Raw genomic sequence first — 20808 nt, 5'->3', positions numbered from 1 at the left:
AGACTGGCTCCAATACAACTGACCACTGATTTATTCTGCATGTTTCATAATCAGGTCTAATTTGTGATATTTTCAAATAGGAATCGATGTGCTAATTGCAATTTCCGGTTGTGAACACTGAAGGTCATCTAATTTACAATATCGGCTTGTTTCGCTCTTCAGAATTACGCATGCACTTAACTTGTATGAAAATTAAAATTTAAGATCATGCAGAAGTTTGGAACATTATTAAATTGGAGCCTTAATTTGAAAAATGATTTTCTGCAGGTCTTTTACAACAAAGCATAACCTAGTCATGTGATAAATTAATCTGGATTATAGTGAGCCACATTAAAATAGGGTTATCCTGTTGATTAATTCTACATTTGCAACCGGAAGTTGCAATTAGTTGCAGAATTATTATGCCAGAAGCTGGCCCAAGGATTCACGCCACTATGTTGTAAATAGGTATACTTTATTAACAAACTAATTGGAGGATTCATTAATATTGTTTTCTGATGCATCAAAATGGATTAGAAGGACATTTCTATATGAGAAATATAGAATTGTCAGATTGTGAAAAATAGCATTAAACATATGTTTAGGTCTGTGGGCTCTTATAATATCCTGTTTTGGGAGCGGAGTCAGGAGAGCGTGGGGCGGAGCCGAGGCCTAGCAGCGGGTTTAAAGCCCAGCGAGGTGAGGAGGGGTCGCCGATTTACAAAAGTGACGTCGGCGTGACGTCATAATTAAACAATGTCCTGGCAGCCCCTGTCACTGCCATCCCAGCCACGACCACACAGCCTGAAGGCTGATGCCGTCCCGCTAATCGCTCGCTCCCAGTCTCTGCGTGCGAGTTTTGGCTGCCGCCCCAACCTGAGCTTCCCCCTCCACTCTAAATGGCTCTCCTCCTACCCCGCTTGATCCGCTACTCCCACTCTGTCCTTCTCTCCCACTGTCCTTCTCTCCCACCGCCCTTCTCTCTTTCCTTGACATTATCACCACTTCCCTCTCCTCCAGCCTGGGCATCCTCCCCCGGGCCCATCATGGCTCCCGGCACTGGCTGTCCCAGAGCAGCAACTCCAAGTGTCCCATCATTCACTCTCTCCGCACAAACCATCTCCTTAAGGCAAACACAACTTCCCCCTCCTTCTTATGTACCCTTCCCAACTCTCCACTCCCCCCGCACTCCACAGCCATCTCTCCCGTACAACCTAAAATCCTCTCTACATCACTCTCTCCTCCCTCTCCTTCCAACAGCAAACCCACCCACATTTCTCTTCAAAATGTCCGTTCCCTCACAAACAATACCCTCACCATCCATGATCTTTGTCATTCAGAACTCTGCAGCTCGTGTACTGTCCCGCACCAGGCTTCGGGACCACATCACTCCCACCCTCGCTCGCCTCCACTGGCTCCCCATCCCCCAGAGGATTGATTTCAAGATCCTCATCCTCACCTACAAGGCCATTCACGGCCTTGCTCCCTCCTACCTCTCCAACCTACTATCCCCCTACCTACCTGCCCGTACCCTCCGTTCCTCTGGCTCCGGTCTGCTCCACGTCCCCGGCCCCAACCGCCCTACCATCGGTGGTCGGGCCTTCAGCCTCTCAGCCCCCAGGCTCTGGAACTCCATCCCCCAGTGCCTTCGCCTTGCTTCCTCCCTTTCCTCCTTCAAGGCCGGTCTCAAAACCTTTCTCTTTGACCGTGCCTTCAGCTCCCCTCTCGACTCTCTTCCCCCTCCTCGCTCCCTCCCTTCCCTCCCCTCACCCTGACCATTTCCCCCCTCCTTGCTCCCTCCCTTCCCTCACCCTGACCATTTCCCCCCTGCTCGGGTCATGACCCAACTGTACAGCGCCTTGGGACGTCCTCCTGACGTGAAAGGCGCTTTATAAATGGAATCTTGTTGTTGTTGTTGTTGACCTCATCCTGGATGAGCACCTTGACATTCTTGGGCTCACAGAAACCTGGCTCCTCCCAATGACCCCGTACCCCTGGTTGAAGCCTCCCCTCCAGGCTACTCCTTCCACCACACCCTCCCGTCCAAACCAACATGGCGGCGAGGTTGCCCTCATCTCCAAAGCTTCCCTTGGTCTCACCCTCTACCCCTCTGGCTGCTTTCCCTCTTTTGAGCACCTCACCATTTTCCATCCCTCTCTCCCATTGAAAATCCTTCTGCTCTACCACCCCCCTCTTAGCCCCCTGGCTCCTTCCTCTCTGACATCTCTACTCTCCTCTCTTCCCTGTCACCCTGCTCCGAAGGCCTGCTCATAATGGGCGATTTCAACCTCCACCTAATTTCCCCTTGCACGTCTTCTGACTTCACTGCCCTCCTCTCCTCCCTAAACCTCAGCCTTCACATTAATTCACCGACCCACAACCGTGGCCATCCCCTCGACCTCGTCATCACCCACTGCCTTGACATTTCCGACCTTGGCCATCTTGGAACACTTCCTCATCTCCTTCTCCTCTCACATCCCGCTCTCCTCCACCAAGTCCTCAACCATACTTTACCACCCGTGGAAAAGGCTACCCCTTGAGACCCTCACAAAGGCCCTCACATCCTCCAATATCCTATCCCTCTGGCCTTCCACCTGCAGAGATCCTGAAGCAGCTGTCCAGCTGCTCCATGATCGCCTCTTCTCCATCTTCAACTCTCTCGTCCCCCTGAAATCCAGGACCATCTCCAAACCCATCCGATCCCCCTGGTACAATAGTCATCTCCACTCCCTAAAAACCCAAACCCGGCTGCTCGAGTGCAGATGGCAGAAAACTGGTCTGACAGTTACCACCAACCGTAGCTCGAGCATCTCCACAGTTACCACCATTCTTTGACACATGCGAAAACAGCCTTCTGCTCCAACATCATCTTGGAGGCAAAAAGCAATTCCAAAGTCCTTTTTTCCACCACCCACTACGTCCTCCGTGCACCCCCTCAGGCCTCCTCAATCTTCACATCAGATGCCAAGTGCGAGGAGGTCATGGACTTCTTTTCAACCAAAATATATAATATCTGCCAGGCAGCCTCATCCTCCAACCTCTTGACACCCACCACCACCCCCTCTCCGTCCCCCTCACCCTCCCCATCATCAGCTCCTACCACAACCCCCATCCTACATTCATTCCTCCCCATCTCTCCTTCCTCCCTCTCACCCACCATCACTTCAATGAAACCCACCACCTGCTGCCACGACTCCCTCCCCACCAAGTTCCCCCTCCTCTGCCTACTATTGGCTGATGTCATCAACCAGTCCCTCTCCTCTGGATCAGTCCCTACCCCCTCAAAACTGCTGTCATCAACCCCCTCCTCAAAAAACCTTCTGAAGACTTTCTTTTTAACCGCGCCTTTGGTCACCTTCCTCCCCCTCGCCCTGGCTCGGCCCCGGGATCCGTTATTGTGAAGCGCTCTGAGACGCCGTCCGGCGTGGAGGGCGCTGTGTAAATCCAAGTTGTTGTTGTTGTGATTCATAACATTGGTAGCTTTTTGAAATATTATAACATTGAATGTTAATGAATCTACCTTAACCTGATGCTTTTAGTGCCCTATGGGAAATCATTTAGAACAGAATCTGCAGAGCAACTCTGAATTTCAAAGAACTGAGAATTTTATTTTCAATAGAATATATATTTTTTATAGAATGACTTGAGTACCTCTCGAGCCTAGGCAGCATGCTCTTCGTTCATCATAAGTAGGCAACAAAATGATTAACACTGAATATTTACCCTTCAGTTTATTTCATCATATTGAGAATGATTCTGCAATGCTTGATAAATTTACAGACCTTGGCAGGCGACTACAACTTGCTGGCAATAAACACAATGAACTTATCAGTGTGAGCTTATTAGGGTAAAAATAGGTAAACTCACGCAACCAAGGTTGGGACATTTATTAATGATCAGAGAATCACACCCCACCTTCCCTCCCCATGTTCTATATTAGTTCCCTTGATTGACAGTATGGGATTGAATTAAAAAATAAAATAAATATCCAATTTTATAAAAACAAACTCCAGAAGTTAGAGGATTTGCAATAAAATATGTGGGAAATAACTGGGAGAGGAAGCTTACCTTACATTTGGCCCATTTGGTCTTGTTGGAGGTTGCCACGAAACAGCAATGAATGACTCACTGATGGGGGTCACAGCCAAGGAGCTAATGTCCTGGGGGTTTGTAGGGTGAGTAGTGAATCCAGTTGGTAAACTTTCAGTACAGCCCCCTGTGTATCCTCCTCCGCCAGTGCACGCAACAATCGTCACTGAGTAATTAGTGAATGGGATCAAGTTCAGCACTTTGTAGTGCAAGGCTGAGGTGTTAGAAATTTTGACGCGGGGATCTGGCATTCGGATTTCATAGTGAAGGATTTCACCATTGACCATCAGAGGAGGCTGCCAAGTAACCTGCAGAATAATTGAGATATACTTTAACCAGATTCACACTGATGTTGGGGTCATAAATGTCAGTAAGAAATAAGCCAACTGCGCTGCTTTGAACCCGCCAATATTAGTCCCAGGTGGTTTTTAAATAGACAAAAGATTTTACCAAAAAATCTTTGATTTACCCCCATTCTGTTTATTTTAACGGTTTTTGATTCTTGAAATGACTGAGGTAGCTAAGTGACCACTGATGTACTAGCACACACAATGGAACTGGTTTGCACCCATGAACTCCAACAAAGTGAGTCCTTGTGGTACCTGAGCAATCAATGGAATTTGTTTTCTACAGAACGAGAAGAAAAACTGGAGGACAAAAACAGATCTGGCTCTGATGTATGTGTGTGCATATGTGGGGGGGGGGGGGGGGGGGGGGGGGACACTGCATTATAGAATAAAGCAGTAATAAAGCTACACCAAACATTTGAAAGTCAAGAATCAAATGATACTGAATGAAGTGAGAATGGATATCAAGGCAGAAATATAATGAGGGATTTACATGTCCCACAAATCACAAGAACAAAGCTCAAACAATTTGTGGCTCATCTGAAGACTGAGGCTGAATTACTGGCTGTAATCATCCGCCACCAACCCTGGATTTGTTCTAAGATCTGTATGGAATTATTTAACCTCTGCTATTGAAGCTCTCTTTAGGCTGCTTCCATTGTGGATTATCATAGAATAAACATAGGACTTCAAATGAATTTGGGTTGTTGAGATGCAGGATAACATGGAACCTCAAGTCCTTTCGGGTGTTGAATTAAAAAGCAATTCATCAACTTCTGGATTATTTAGAACAACAATGGATCGGACTTTGAAAATAATCAACAATGTTCAAAAAAAAGTCCCACTCAAAACATATAGGATTCTCAGAACTACCTGCAAGAAGAGGAAATTGGAAAAATAGACAAGACACAAATGCCAGCTGTCACCTTTGCCTGATCTGATAAAAGCAGCTACAAAGATTGCTCTCTTTCCTCAACACCTCCCCCCCACACACACACAAATACACACCAGACAACAGTAGACAGTGGGGAAGGAAAGAAGGATTGGAAATCATTTTCCAGGTAAGTGAAAAACCTCCTGTTCAACTGTGCTCCCTGATCCACTGGAATTCTTCATCACAGGGGAAAGAGAAAGGACTGCTGAGGTTGGTAAGCAGATGGATTTTATCCAAGAGCACTTTAATTGGGCACTTGCAATATTCTGTGGTCAAAATGCGTCTTCTGAAGCTGTGATAGATCACAGTCACCTGACAGATGTCTTCAATCTGTCAAGTATTAAAAGTAGCTGTGCTCATAGTCAAACCACATGAATTCAGAGTGGAGTCAGCTCATTTTATGTATCATGCACCTTCGCTATGTTGATCTATAGTAATCTAAAATTGTGTGTTTGGTGCCAAAAAGTTATTTTTGTATAGAGGCTTCAAAATGTTTGAAAGCTATTTCTGCAAAATCTGAACAAAATGGATCTCACGAGTATAGCTGTCACTCGTGGGAACATCCAAGAGGTGATTCAAAAAAATAATAAGGGAACAAGGCAAACCCTCTTTCCAGAAAGTAACAGAATCCTCTCTTCCTTTTTTGAAATGTTGACTTAAGCTGTACTTTGTATAATGAAGAATGTATGGACAATTAAAGCTTGTTTCAATGGGTATCCGGACACAGAATAATAATAATAATAATCCTTGCATTTGATATAGTGCCTTATCATGTCTTCAAGACGTCTCAAAGCGCTTCACAGAATATACAGTAAAGTGAATTGACTGTATATTTTGTGGGCAAAACACAGCAGCCAATTGTGCACAGCAGCGTCCCACAAACAGTCATGGATTTAGTGACCAAATAGTTATTATTTTTTTAAAAGAGATTATTACCCTTGGAAAAGCAATCTGCCAATCAACTAACAACCGGGTTTCTACTAACAGCTAGCTAAACAGAGGTGTGTGGAGTAAGGAAACACAGGGTGCAAAGAGGAATTAAAAGGTCAGTTCCTTCAGTTTAGAAAACCTCACTCCCTTAGGCAAGAATAGTTCTGTGCCATTCAATCTGGATTTTATGCAAAATCGGAGAGAAAAGTCATCTCACGAAGTTGACTGAGAAAACAAACAGCTATCTTTTTGGTCCATCTTTATGAGGTGCTGAAGGGCAGGCTGTGCCTGTGGAATCGTACCCCAGCAAGAATCAGTGCCTCGGGGAATGGGTGAAATAGGCAAAATAAAGAAAGTGATGCTTAAACTATCTGAAGAGACAGAAAGATTGTCACTAGCAAATCAAGTTGTGCTGGTGTGGTAAAATATGAAGTTAAAAATTAAATTATATTTATGCATTTAAATTTTGCGAAACAAAAGTAAGTTTGAAATAACATAGTTGCACTTTTTTCAAATATAGCTTTAATGCTTAAGAAAATCCCAAAACTATTTTAATTTATCCTTAATTTAATTTGACAAACAAAGTTGGGGCTCTCATATAAAAGTGGCGCTCTCATACAAAAGGCTCCAGTGCAATATTAAGCACAATATTTTAAATTAGGAAAAAAAAATTCTCACGCTATTGGAAAGTTTCCCCTACTTTAAGGTTTGTTAGGTTTTAAAAACATAATGATTGTCACTGTTGCAATTTTGGAGCATCAACATTTAATTTGTTAAATTTAAATTTAATCAGGGTATCAAAGGTTCCTTCCTTTTTACACGACCCTTTTAACAATGATCTTTGAGAGAGACAAATTGCAATGACACCACATAATAATTCTACTGTTTCATATTGAGCATAAATGGAACACAACTTTCCAAATAACTCAATCTACTTTTTTTAATGTGTATTGTTTTAATATGTAAATGTATTCAGTAATATCCTTGGGAGAACCAAACACCCCTAAATCTGGCATTGATACAAATCAAATTCCAAAGAAGCATCTGGCAATTGAACAAACTGAAACCAATTTGCTTCAATATTTCCTTGATTTGAACTTAGGGAGAAGTCAATCTCTTCAGGGCACGTTTGTTCTCTGTAGGTAGGATGTGCCACTGAAAGTTTATAGAGATTTGAAACACTTCATTCCCAAACATTGGGGTAGCTTTCAAACCCCTGGCTCTAAAAAAAAGGTTTATTCAAGAGATTGTAATAAATATCTGCATCCTTCCAGAATAACAACTTTCCACTATAACAACAACAACTTGCACTTATATAATGCCCTCCACACAGAGTAGCGTCTCAGAGCGCTTAACAGTGGCAGCGCCTGACTCTGAGCCGGGGGGAGTGGGGAGGTGGCTGTAAACACTGTCAAAGAGGAAAGTTTTCAGGCAGGACTTGAGAGAGGGGGCAAGGCATATATTTATAAACAATTATACTATTTGCTTGTTTATGTAAGTCCAGTGCCTTAAACCTGTTCCAGCTGTTGATTACCCATTTTGTAAAGAAAAGCTCTAAGTGTCTATCCTCAAACTTCTCTTCACAATCCTGAACCCCTTTTCTTGCCATGGCATATCATTGTATTATTCTGGGTTCATTTTCATGATCTGATGCAAATTATAATCCTGACCCCACTATGGTTGACCACTTCCAAGTTCTCTTTCCATTCCATCCTTGGCTTCCTGGGCAAAGTCCAACACAAAATTTAAGAATCTCTTCCTCATCCATCATGCTTAAATAACTAGCTTAAAATAAGCACAACCTAGTTGTCTCCTCCATTTTCTCACTCCATCCATCCTATGATTTTCTCCTTTTATTTGATAAGAGCTTGTGCCTGAATTTCAAGCCTTCCTACAGCTGTCTTGGATCCTTTTGCCTTTGTCAATCCAACCCATTGTAACATTTCACAATCTGTTGATGATGTAACAGATGCCTCTTTGTACAGTATATTCAATCATTTTTTAACATCTACTATGAAGAGGCTCCTTCCCAAGTCCATTGCTTCAATTCTGAAGAAGGGGCTTAGTCAAAACGTCAATCTATCTTTTTTCTTTCAGATTCTGATCGACACCCTGTGGATTTGCAGCATTTTTCTGTGTTTTTTTTATTTTGATCTTTGAAGTTTCCTTTTTAACTCATTGAACGGTCTTCCGTGCATCGACTAGCAAGCACATCATATTGAATGACAACCCCACCAGAACCAGCACATCCTCTCTATAAAGCTGGCATGATAAATGTAGGAAAATAATCTAGGAGTCGTTCTCCTGAGCCTGAAACAAAATCAAAAGAAACAAAGTGGAACCTTAATTATCTGCCAATTTCAATTATCCACTGGGGGGCTTCTTTCTGACAGTGCAGCTGAGATTAGGACCTTGAGGTTAAAGAAACTTCAGATGAACCTGCTATTCTGTGCTAGCGAGCATTGATGTACCAAAGCACGGCACAGAGTTGCATCAAGAAAATTAAGCAATATTCTCAAACAGTGTAACTTATTGAAGACTATACAACAGGAACTTGCATTTATATAGCTCCCTTCACGCGGGGTAGCATCTCGGAGTGCTTGTTACACGCTGCAGTAAACTTGATTTTAACAAAATAATAATGCTGACATAAATTGTTCTTTTATTGGTGACACTTTGACACACCAATGATGGTAATGTTGAAGCTGGAAGTTAAAGTAAATCAATTCTACATTTATTTGGATGGAAAAAAAATAATGAACATTCCAGTGAACTTACCTGCACTGAATTTGGTTCTAAAGCCTGGACCTGGGGTGGTTGTATCCCAGTGGGTCTCGAAGGTCTTGTAGTAACTTGAGCCCAGGCACTGGTGTTTGTTCCTCCATTGACGGTGCTAACCAAGATCCTATATTCATAGGTGGTCCATGGGTTAAGGGCTACAGAATGATCCACGTATCTCATGGGCTGCTCAACCTTTGTGGTCACGAGGGTGGAGATTTCTTCTGTCCCCTTAATCTTCCTCTCTATCACAAAGCTGTCAATAAGACCATTGGGCTGGACTGGCTCTTGCCAAGATATGAGCACTGAGGTTGGGGTGTCAGAATAAAGTTCTGGTTTAGGAATATCTTCAGGGGCATCGGGGAGAGTTTGAACCAAATGTGACTCTGGTGACAGAGAACATCCCACTGCCGTGCAACACTCGACTTGGAAAATATAGGAAGTATATGGTCGTAAATGGGATACAGTATATCTAATGCTGTGACCTGATAGTTGGACTCGTCTGGAACCATTCTGGTAAACACTGCAATGAGTGATATTACCATTCGGCTGCGATGGGTGTTGCCACATGACTAACAGACTTTGAGACTTGACATCCAACAAAAAGGGTGGATCCATCAGCCCTGGCCCTGAAAGAAATTGAAAGATGAGAATTAATTTCCAATCCATCGGTTTTATTTTACAGTTGTCTTCATTTTTGCCCCCACAGGTTCCGTGTGAGAGTGCAAAGCTGGCAGGCAGGTGTTCACCTGCATTCATACCTCAGTGAATTCTCCTCCTTAGCTGGTCATTGGGAGCTGCATGAGAATTGGCCAGGGTCTCACCTTCAGAAATTCCCCCCCCATTCCCCTTTCCTCCCTGTGGGGATCTGCACTGCAGCGTCTCCCAGCAGCATATGTGAGATCAAGAAATTCCCATGAAAGGGGAATTGTCTGCTTAAATCTTCATCTTGTCTTAAATGTAAATTGTTTTGTATTGCATTGTATCTTACCACTCCACACCCTTATATGCAACAGTATATGATAATCTTATTAATCCTTACATTTAATGGACAATACACAGTCACTCCACTTTACAGTATATCCCATGTGATGTAATCCTGAAGTGAAAGGCGCCATACCAAATGTAAGAATTATTATTATTATAATTATTATTATAGCACATCAGAAGAACGTCTCAAAGCGTTTCACAGGATATATTATAAAGTGTAGTGTTTTGTTAAAGCAGTCTTGTATCTAGAAATTTAAATTGCATATTTTTGCTTTTTAATTTTCTGCTTCATTATTTTCCCCTTGGCCTCTGAAGGCGATCTGACTCACTTTTTATTTTTACTTAGACTCAATAGGCACCAAGTGCCCTGTGGTACCTTGCAAGGCTTCACACTAACAGGCAGCTGAATAGCGTGATCAGTGAGACAGAAGTCAAATGCCATGGATTTGGCATCACAAATGTCACCATTGACTGCCATTTCCAGGAGCGGAAGGCAGGGGGTAGAGCGGAAGGTAGGAGGGTTCACTTCTCGATGAGCACTGACATTAAGAATTGCTCACTGCACATGAATTAAAACCATCTAATAGATCTGTGTGTTTGAACTACCATTATTAAGCATGTAAAAACTTACATTTCTGACTAGAGTTTTATGACACTATTTCTCTAATGTCCAGCAACGTGTGTATTTTAAAAAGTATAGTTTTGAAATGTCAATTGATAGCGAAACAATTGAAACACCCGCCTCACAATACTCTACTTGTAACCTGCACATTGCTGCAATGTATCACAGAATTAGGGTACGGTTGGATTTAACAATTCAAAGTAGAGCAAAGGATATGTAAATTGTTTGTAAAAGATCAGATTTCATCTCCTTTGTGGGTTAAAAGTGGGAAGAACACATTTTCATTTCATAAACTGGCTGAACTGAGTAGTTGCGTATCATTCACTCAAGAGACAATTTCCTTTCAGACAATTCAATACTGATGATTCTTCACATGGAGTTTTAAACCACAATTTTACATGTCCTATGTTAAATAATATATTAACTTGGGGTTCTTATTTACGGTATTTCTGTTCAGGTTTCTTACTAAGAAAAGTATAATTGACAAATATGTAAGATATTTTGGAAAGTCAATAATTACCCAATTCTTAGTAAGAAACCAGTCATAAAATAGTGCAAATTAGACCCTATTGCTTGAATTACTCCCTTTTTCTTCCTTGGTGAATATATATGCATGCATAATATTTGATTGCTAGCTCTATAATGGATACACAGAGAGCACTTGCCAAGCAAGATACAGCAAACATTAACATAAATTCATCTGGTGCTAATTTGCAATACGAAAAGACTGCAAATGACAGCTTCCTTAAAACAATAATCAGAAGAAAAGGTTTCTTTCTTTGCACATTAGAATCATTGCGTTGCTCCAATCATAACTGAAAACCATTTGCAATACAATTTTGCTGGCCCATAAATGACAAAAAAACAAAAATAATAAATTCAGGCGGTGCAGACCACCAGACATTTCTCACAAAGGGTTAAACTACAACAGACTAGATGGGAAAGCATATTTTGCGAGATGTCACTCATTTCTAAAACAGTTAATATTACGCATGCAAATTCTCTTGACTGGACCAGCAGGTGAGTCACCTCATGACAGCAGGGTTTTCAAACTGGAGAGCGAGGTAAAACTGTCCAGCTCAACTCATACCTCCTATTGACCAAATGTACAGCAACATTTGGCAGCAGTCACAGAGAGGCTGACAGCTTCGACCGCTTTTCCTGACTGAAGCGGGACGTGATATATGGAGGTGGGGGTTGGAGTTTGGGGAGATGATGGTGGTGGTCGGTGGTGGGGGAGAAGAGGAACGGCCCAGGTGGAAAATAGGAGTACAGGAGGGGGAGGGGGGCAGGGGATGAGGAGTCCAACTGGAAAGCATAAATGTAAATAATAAAGTGCGCAATATCACAGTTGGGTTAATAGAAAAAAAACAATACATCATAGCCCTTGTTCATTATTCTTAGGTTTTATCGCTTGGAATGATGGGCAAATTCCAGACAGTTCTTCAGAACGCTCAATAGTCTGCTTATACATCGGGTTAATTTAGAACACACCTCATTGTTCAAGTTCAAACTGTCAGGAAGGAACGCCAGCATTTCTTAGCATTCATGTGTTTATCATGCTAATCCTGCTTTTGGCATTCATCTACTCTGTGTTAATATTACAGATGATTTTGCTGGGGCTATGACAGGGCCTGCCGATTTAGCCCCTTGCTCGTTGATAAATAAACATTGCACACATCTGACCTTTAGGTTAACAGGTTTTTATGCTTGCTCCACTCAACACTGTTACTGATTCAATTATCAGAAAGGTTCAAGTGCCTTCATGAATACTGAAAGATTCCACCGTATGCCTGTATAGGTGTTATGGAACAGCAAATTTGATGCAATTCTCCTGAGAAATTCTATAATTGTAAATAATTTTACCACATGAGACAATCAAGTCACCTTGAATGCAAACCCCTGGTCTGCTGAGGAATGTGTTATTTAAGCTTTACTGGTCTGTGTTAAATTCTGCAATTTGAAGGGCTGTTAAGTTGTTCAATTGAAATTTCATTTAAAATGCAGCGCTTTTTATTTCATTGATGCTTTACTGCTCTCAAGGTACAAGCAGGAACTTGGTGCAATAATGCAAGTCCAGCTCAATCAGTGATCAGTAACTGCCATCATTCCAGGGCATTCAATACACTTATAAACTAGATGTTGCAATCTATAAATTGCCAGCCATCCACTAAGCAATGATTACACAGCTCCATTTCTGCCGATTGCAGTTTATGACATTTGTATAAATTTTTAAAAACATTTTTTAATAAAAAACAAGATGTTTTGGGGATGACATTAATTCTATTGTTCATATTAGATTTGGCAAGTTAGAAAATAAATATGAAGCTTCTACAATTTAAAGCATTTTTGTTTTGATTTTTTTTGCTGGTTTGTACAGTGACTGATGCTGTAAAAAATGAAGGATATTCTGTATAGACCCAAGATATGGTCCATTAGTGTGTATGAAGTGTTAGGTCCTAAAATATCATTGTATGCATGTCTTGCCTGTCTGACTCATACAGAAATGTATCAGCCAAGCTACAATGAAGTAAAACATCTCGTACCAACTGCCTCTGCTGACTGAATATTTGAGAGAGTATTATCCTACTTGGAATCGGGGTATTAATAGCACTTTATAGTTGGCTTGCAATTTTAGCTTGTTAACTCTTCAAAAAAAATTGTTCTGAAAAGACAACAAACGGAATGGCAGAATTCTAAAGATGATTTTGGCAGCTTTTTGAATTCTTTCCAGGCGTATGTGCCAGCAGTATCAATTCCATCAATTATACTGTTGTGCTGAAGTCAACACTCTGTCAATCTCTAAAAGGAAACTCTCCAATAAAAATAAACATCAGTGCAAATACTGGTGTAGAAAGTGATCAGGGTACATATAAGCAATTTATTAAAGGTGGATTACTCTTTCAAAGAAAGGATGAAATACAGCTCGCAAAAAAAAATACTCAGATTCAGAAGACTTCCAAATTCACTGGTCCTTTCTCTGTGAAGGTGTTTTTGTCTGTGTGTGTTTGTCTGTGTTTATTTGTGTTCATTGAGGAGGGTAGGTCACTTATGAGTGAGTGCGTCCCCAAAAGATCTTGACACCTTCCATCAACGTAAAAAAAAGCCATTGACTTAAATGAATCTCCAAGCGATAAACAATACAATGTGGAAAAAAAATCTGAGGATTTTTAGGCTGCTTTACCATTTCTTAGCACGTAAAGAAATAACTAGATACAAGTCCAGCTGAGGGCTAAACCTCTGGTCAGAGACAGCACGTCAATCAACAGCTGCATCACTGACTACACTAACTGGGGAATTCTACAATTCCCCCCAGCTCAAACTAATAGTGATTTTGCAAAAACTTCTAACTAGGTAAAATCTAATTGAGGATTTCAGCACTCCCCTCCTCCCTATAGCAGAGGGAGCATTTACTCAATGATGACTCCCTGAGGAGTAAAGACTTCTCTGGTTAAAACTAACAATTAGTTCGCAAAGAATTTCACGAAGAACTAAATAATTCTAAAATTCGAAAATCGTGCCTCCCGGTTGCAAGATAGAACCTATTAACAACTAGAAACTAAGAAACTATCCCTACACTTAACTAAATGATGACGGTAATAGAAAAGCAAATAAATCCTGTCTGAGGCTAAAAAGAACTCCATGGGGAAAGATACACACAGACTTAAGGACCAGAGACATATAAATCCTCCTGACCTGGACTCAATGCTTTAGGTGGTCTATGGGGAAGGAACTGAAATCAGCCTCAATTATGCCCAGAGAAATCTGTGAATGTTTCAGGCTCAGAATTTAAGGGGAAACTGTCCAATAGGTTTGGCCGCATGTAACAACTGCAGCAATTTGATTATCCAAATCCCACTTACACAATCTGAATAATTTAGGTTGTTACGTTTTTTATTTGCTGTTAACTGATGTAGATCCTCGCTGGAGATTATTCTGGGTCCATGAGTTCCAGGTAGTGAAATGGTGGATGTGGGTTTAAGCGTTCTTCTCCTCAGTTTGAGAAGTTTAGTGAATTTGTACCTGTGCGCTTATAAGTAAAGTTAATGCAAATTAATGACAACTTGCATTTATATAATACCCATCTTAGAGCGCTTTACAGAGATAGATGCATTTAAGAGGAAGCTAGATTATACACATGATGAAGAGGGGAACAGAAGGGCATAATAACAATCCTTGCATTTGATATAGCGCCTTATAACATCTTCGAGACGTCTCAAAGCGCTTCACAGAATATACTGGAAAGTGAATTGACTGCATATTTTGTGGGCGAAACGCAACACCCAATTGTGCACAGCAGTGTTCCACAAACAGTCATGGATTGAAGTGACCAATTTATTATTATTTTCATTTGAAAGAATTATTACCTCTGCTAAAGCGATCTGCCAATCGACAAACAACCGGGTTCCTACTTACTGCTAGGTAAACAGGCATGTGGAGTAAGGTAACGTGTCCAACATTTCACCCTGCTGGGAATCGAACCCAGGTCTCTCACTAACCACTGAGCATGGAATGGGTGGAGATTCGTGTGGAGTATGAACACCAGCACGGACTGGTTGAGCCGCATGGTCTGTTTGCATGCTGTACAGTCTACGTAAATCTGCGTAATATAGCAGAAAAGTAGATCAGGGTCCAGATGAGATTGGAAAGAGGGTTGACAATCAAACTGAAAGTCAAGGTTGTGTACTGGGTCAGTGCGTTTGAGAGAAAAGGCAGGAAGTTGGAGGCTGAAACAAGAAGACATTGGTGGGACCCAAGAAGGATGGATTCAGTCTTGCGCATGTTAAGCCAAAGGAAATCAAGGCTCATCTGCACAGGGTTATCTGACTGGCAGGCAGTCAGAACATCAATGGACCCAGAATCAAGCGTGGAAACAGAGAAGTTGATTCGGCTATCATCTGCATACGTCTGAAATTCCCTGTTTAATAATTATGATAATAAATGTGAATTATAAATCACATGACAGTATAAATGCAAAATTGAAATTGTACTATATGTATTTATAAGCGCACAAGGGTAAATTCGGTACTCTTATTGAACCATGTAAACAGCTCTCAGATCATATACCAAAGAATTTGTTACATGGTGCACAATAACCCCATTTATAACTCTTTTAATTGTAGATGATCAAAACCCTTGTGTTATTTCCATATGAGTGTAGAATGGAAGAGGGTAATCACTCTTAAACACATTGGGAGATTGGGAAATGCTTACCAGAATAATTTCATAGGTAATAATTTCATTGCTAGTAAAGTGATATTTTTGAATTTTAAAATAGGTCATAGATTTCTATATAGTAAAATCATGCTCAAAGTGGAAGCTAGCACAATTCAAGAAGTAAGAATTCATGTATGAAATAGCATTACATGATGGTCATAAAGTATTAATGGAATTGTAAAAGCAAAACCAGCCAGTTGGTTCAATTTTTTAAAATCGCTATACATCAAAGATGGTCCACTAGCTGCTGAAATCAATGGAAAAGATAACACGGGAAACTGAGTTAACAGTGAGAGGGGTCTCATACATACAAAGTATATGAACAACTTTTCATTTATTATTATCCAAAACATGAATAAGTGCCACAGAAATAACAAACACTTTAACTTAACTTGTTCCTCCTTATTACATAGAGAAATACCTAAGCAGGAGTATAATTCAGGACCCAAACCTTATATCAGAGCCTGCCAGAGTGTCAATTGTTGGTGGTATCAATGCTAACTAGTAGTATCTATGCAATAAGTTGGGATGAATTAATTTCAATATGGTTTGTCAGTGAGATATTTTACATCAAGGTCTTATTTATTTTATTTTTTATCTTCTGATTTTTGTTTTATTGACTAGGATTTTCAACATTCTCAATTGGCATGGTATTCAGGACTAAGACAAGGAAACCAAATTCACAAGATCACAAGAGACATGCGGATGAAGAAGGCCCTTCAGCCCATTTGCTCTCATCCCATGGGAATACCCATTCTTCCATCATAGCATCAAACTCTTTTGTAACTGGATCCAGCGACATCTCAGCCTCAAAAACTCTTCCCGGTAAATTCAACCCACTATGGCAGTGTTTTTTCACTGCTTGTTTCTCGTTGGCTAAGGGAAGCTCTTGGCAAAAATTGCTGGGTGTTAATAATAATAATATTCCTTGCATTTGATATAGCGCCTCATCACGACTTTGAGACGCCTCAAAGCGCTCCACAGGATATATTGGAAAGTGAATTGATTATACATTTTGTGGGTTGTATATATTGTGAGATGAGGGCTTTGAAAATAAATATAGATATGACAAATAAGAACATAAGAAATAAATGGCTGCAAACATTCTGCCTTTTAAAAAAAATCAGGGTTGAAATACAACACTTCAGAAGATGTTTTGCAGCCATTATCTTTTCTGTTTAGTACCCAATGAGAACTGCAAGTTTCTGATTTCTTAGTAAAAATACATTTCAATTGAATACAAAACAGTTTGGGTACGCGCGGCGTACTCAATCAGATATAGGACAGCATTGAAGCCACCGCTGAGAGCTTCTGAATAGTAACTGGAATCTGAATTCCCAGGCAACTGAAGGCAGCAGGGAAGCTTGTTTGATTGTAAAGATGATTAGGTGTTTTGGATGTGTGTTTGATTAAAATGTCATGCACTTGGATGGTTCTGGGTTTACACAATAGAGTTCAAAAACGGGTAGTGATTTTAGTTTTGTGCAATTTAGTTGATAAGACGAGCTGGAGAATTAAGTAGGAAAACATCTTATATGTATATAAAAAAAACGTTCCTCGGGTTCAAAACCATGGCACCCTAATTTACATCTCAAAGCAAAATCTGGCAAACAAAAATCAATGCAGACCTATTTTACAAACTTTGTTTCAACATGTTCTATAAAAAAAGTATATAGATTGTGCTAACTAGATTGTGGAGTCCTGTAGCTCAGTGGTTAGAGCACTCGCTTTGCAAGCGAGAGACCTGAGTTCAATTCCAGGCAGAGGGCGAAACCTTGGGCAAGTTTCCTTACTCCACACAGAGCCTAATAATAATCCCTCCAAAACCAAAAACAATAATAAATTGGTCATTTTCAATCTACGACTGTTTGTGGGACATTGCTGTGCGCAATTGGCTGCCGCGTTCGCCCACAAATATACAGTCAATTCACTTTACAGTATATTCCGTGAAGCGCTTTGGGACGTCCTCCCGACGTGAAAAGCGCTATATCAAATGCAAGGATTATTATTATTATTATAACTATACTGAAATGATAATAATAATCCTTACATTTGATATAGTGCCTTTCACGTTGACTGAAAGTGCTTCACAGGATATACTGTAAAGTGCATTCATTGACTGTGTATTATAGGCAAAATACTCAGAGGTTACTCTACCAATCATTCTTGAGGAACAATCTCCTGCAAGGTTTTGAGAAACAGATACAAAGTGGTACAATGAAATAAGAATGACACGAGTGACAGACACTATCTAAGCAGAAAGGTTATTGGAGTTTATTGCACTTTGGGCATAGCTTTTATTCTGCAGCCCATCTTACAAGGTAATGAAACATAAAGCAGTTGATTGCATTTTCATTATTCTTTAAATCTCTCTCATTCACATGTCTACAATTGATTCAATCTCACACCTCAGATGACAGTTTAGACACAGGTCTGCACTTTTGGTCATCTTTTTCCTTCCTCCCTATTCCTCTTGCACCCACCTCCAGCTTGAATACTAGCATTGATTGTCAAGTGGAGTCCTGTAGCTCAGTGGTTAGAACACTCGCCTCGCAAGCGAGAGACCTGGGTTCAATTCCCGGCAGGGCGAAATGGTGGCCAAGTTTCCTTACTCCACACGCCTCTGTTCATCTAGCGGTAAGTAGGAACCCGATTGTTAGTCGATTGGCAGATTGCTTGTCTGGGGGGAATAATCCCTTCAAAAATAAACAAAAAATAATAACAATTTGGTCATTTAATCCACGACAGTTTGTGGGACACTGCTGTGCATAATTGTGGGACACTGCTGCCGTATTTCGCCCATAAATTATACAGTTAATTCTCTTTATAGCCTGTATTTTGAGCACAACTTAAAAATGTTTCAATAATAATAATCCTTGCACTTGATATAGTGCCTTATCATGTCTTCGAGATGTCTCAAAGTGCCTCAAGGAATTAATTTAATGTATATTTTGTGGACAAAAAACACTAAAAAAACAGGCTTCAAAGTAAAATCTAAATTTAACAGTTTGCCCAAATCCTGCACAAATCTAGACTCAGATGGAATTTTACCCCAGCAGTTTAAAGCACCTGAATCACAATTTATGAAAGGAATTAGACATTTCTGCAATGCACAAAACATTCCAACTGCAGTAGAATTCAAAATCTGTCATGAAACTGGAAGGATCATTCAGCGATCGAAGCTTCCTAGTTTTCATTCACTATCATGGTGCTCACGTGCAGTTCCAGTGTGGCTTGCTAGCGTTTTTTTTGAAAGATTGCTTCCTGGCCATCTTCAATAAGATCCTCAAGATTGACTTAAGCTGCAATCAATCACTAAGTTACACAGCTAATTGCCCCAGTAATTAGAGCTCATTGTGATTTCTCACAACTAGTTCGTGATCGTTCAAATGCTGTTACAGATAATTTATGGACTTCTGTCAGAACTAAATTGGCATTTTTTTTAAAACTAGGTGTGATGCACTTAAAGCTGCTGCTGTATTGGAGGTCATTTCATTTAAATAGACTTCTTTTTTTTGGTCCTATATTTACATTCTGCTCAGGAGTGAGATGTTTACCTATTCACGGCTGTCACTGCCAAGTTACCTTCCTACAGTCCTGGCCTAAGTTTCTGAGTCAGCGCCATGCTTGGACGATATTATAATATTGGGTGCTGCAGTGCCCCAAACCTGCATATATCTAAGCAAAGAGTGTACTTAGTAAGTATTGTAGGATAGAGTTTTGAGACTAGCTTTATAGATAATTCTCTTTATAGCCTATATTTTGAGCACAACTTACAAATGTTTTCAAAATACCTGGGAGTAAAATAAGCCTTATTTAATAATTTTATTTAATAATAATCCTTGCATTTGATATAGCGCCTTATCACATCTTCGGGACTGTATATTTTTGAATATTAAATCATTTACCTTTTATGATCCTTATTTCCACATACTCCCCTCCCCCACCTAATTTGTTTTTGAAGAAACAATGTCCAAAAACAAATCACACTGCAGTCTTTGGCAGGAAAACAACAGAGGCGGCTCAGTTGGTTTATTTTTGGGAGTTAGGAGTTTTCAATATTTGATCAGCTTGTACATCCATATCATTGCATAGAAGCAGTGCCTTTCACATCGGGAGGATGTCCCAAGGCGCTGATAATGAAAATGTTAATTTTCAGCGCCTTGGGACATCCTCTAGACGTGAAAGGCACTATACAAATGTAATTTTGTTGTTGGTATTTTCCTTTGTGCACAATATTCCTCGGAAATGTACATCAGAGGGCACCTACTAAAAGCCTTATGTAATAATAATTGTCCTTGGATTTATATATAGGGCCTTTCACATCGGGAGCACATTTTAAGGCATTTCACAGACAAAGGAAAGGTAACGGGTTCAGAAGCACAAAGAACATGTTCCCAGGAAAAATGTGGTCCTGGTCTTAATGTGTTCCCAAGCACCGTCCACCTTTATAGTCAGACAGTAGGTGGCACATGAGCTGCCTCTCATGGTCGTTCCTGAATACAGTGGCAATGATGCATGCTTCAGATGGACGCTACTTTCAAAATTCTCTGAAGAATAAATGTAAGTGAAAGAGAGAATTGATCTTGAGTGCAGAGCTGTTGTTTAATGACAAATCGTTCAGAGGAAATAGCAGTTAAAATTATGTTTGTTATTAATGAGTTTGGACTGCGCTCTTGATGCGAAGCTATCTCTGGGGTGGATAATTACACTTTCCTGACTGAAGATGAAGGTATTGGAGAAGAGAAACAAAGCAGGAAAAACAAAAAAGTACATTGCATTGATCTTCACTTTGTATTTATCTTCAATTAATAATAATAATGATCCTTGCATTTGATATAGTGCCTCATCACAATCATCAAAACATCTTCACAGAACATACTGTAAAGTTAATTGACTATATATTTTGTGGGCGAAAGGTG

General features: G+C 40.5%; 1 protein-coding gene across 1 annotated transcript in view; it reads right to left on the bottom strand.

The window, feature by feature from the left end:
- Window positions 1-20808, bottom strand: part of ush2a (Usher syndrome 2A (autosomal recessive, mild)) — a 370702-nt gene that overhangs the window by 124349 nt on the left and 225545 nt on the right. The window contains exons 43-44 of the mRNA XM_042333157.1: window positions 9058-9686; window positions 4048-4376 (exon numbers count right to left, since the gene is read on the bottom strand). Of these exons, the coding sequence (XP_042189091.1) occupies window positions 4048-4376; window positions 9058-9686 (958 nt within the window). The remainder of the gene's footprint in view (window positions 1-4047; window positions 4377-9057; window positions 9687-20808) is intronic.

Source organism: Callorhinchus milii, unplaced genomic scaffold, assembly GCF_018977255.1.
Source record: "Callorhinchus milii isolate IMCB2004 unplaced genomic scaffold, IMCB_Cmil_1.0 Scaffold3, whole genome shotgun sequence".
NCBI lineage: Eukaryota > Metazoa > Chordata > Chondrichthyes > Chimaeriformes > Callorhinchidae > Callorhinchus > Callorhinchus milii.
This window is presented reverse-complemented; position numbering and strand designations above follow the sequence as displayed.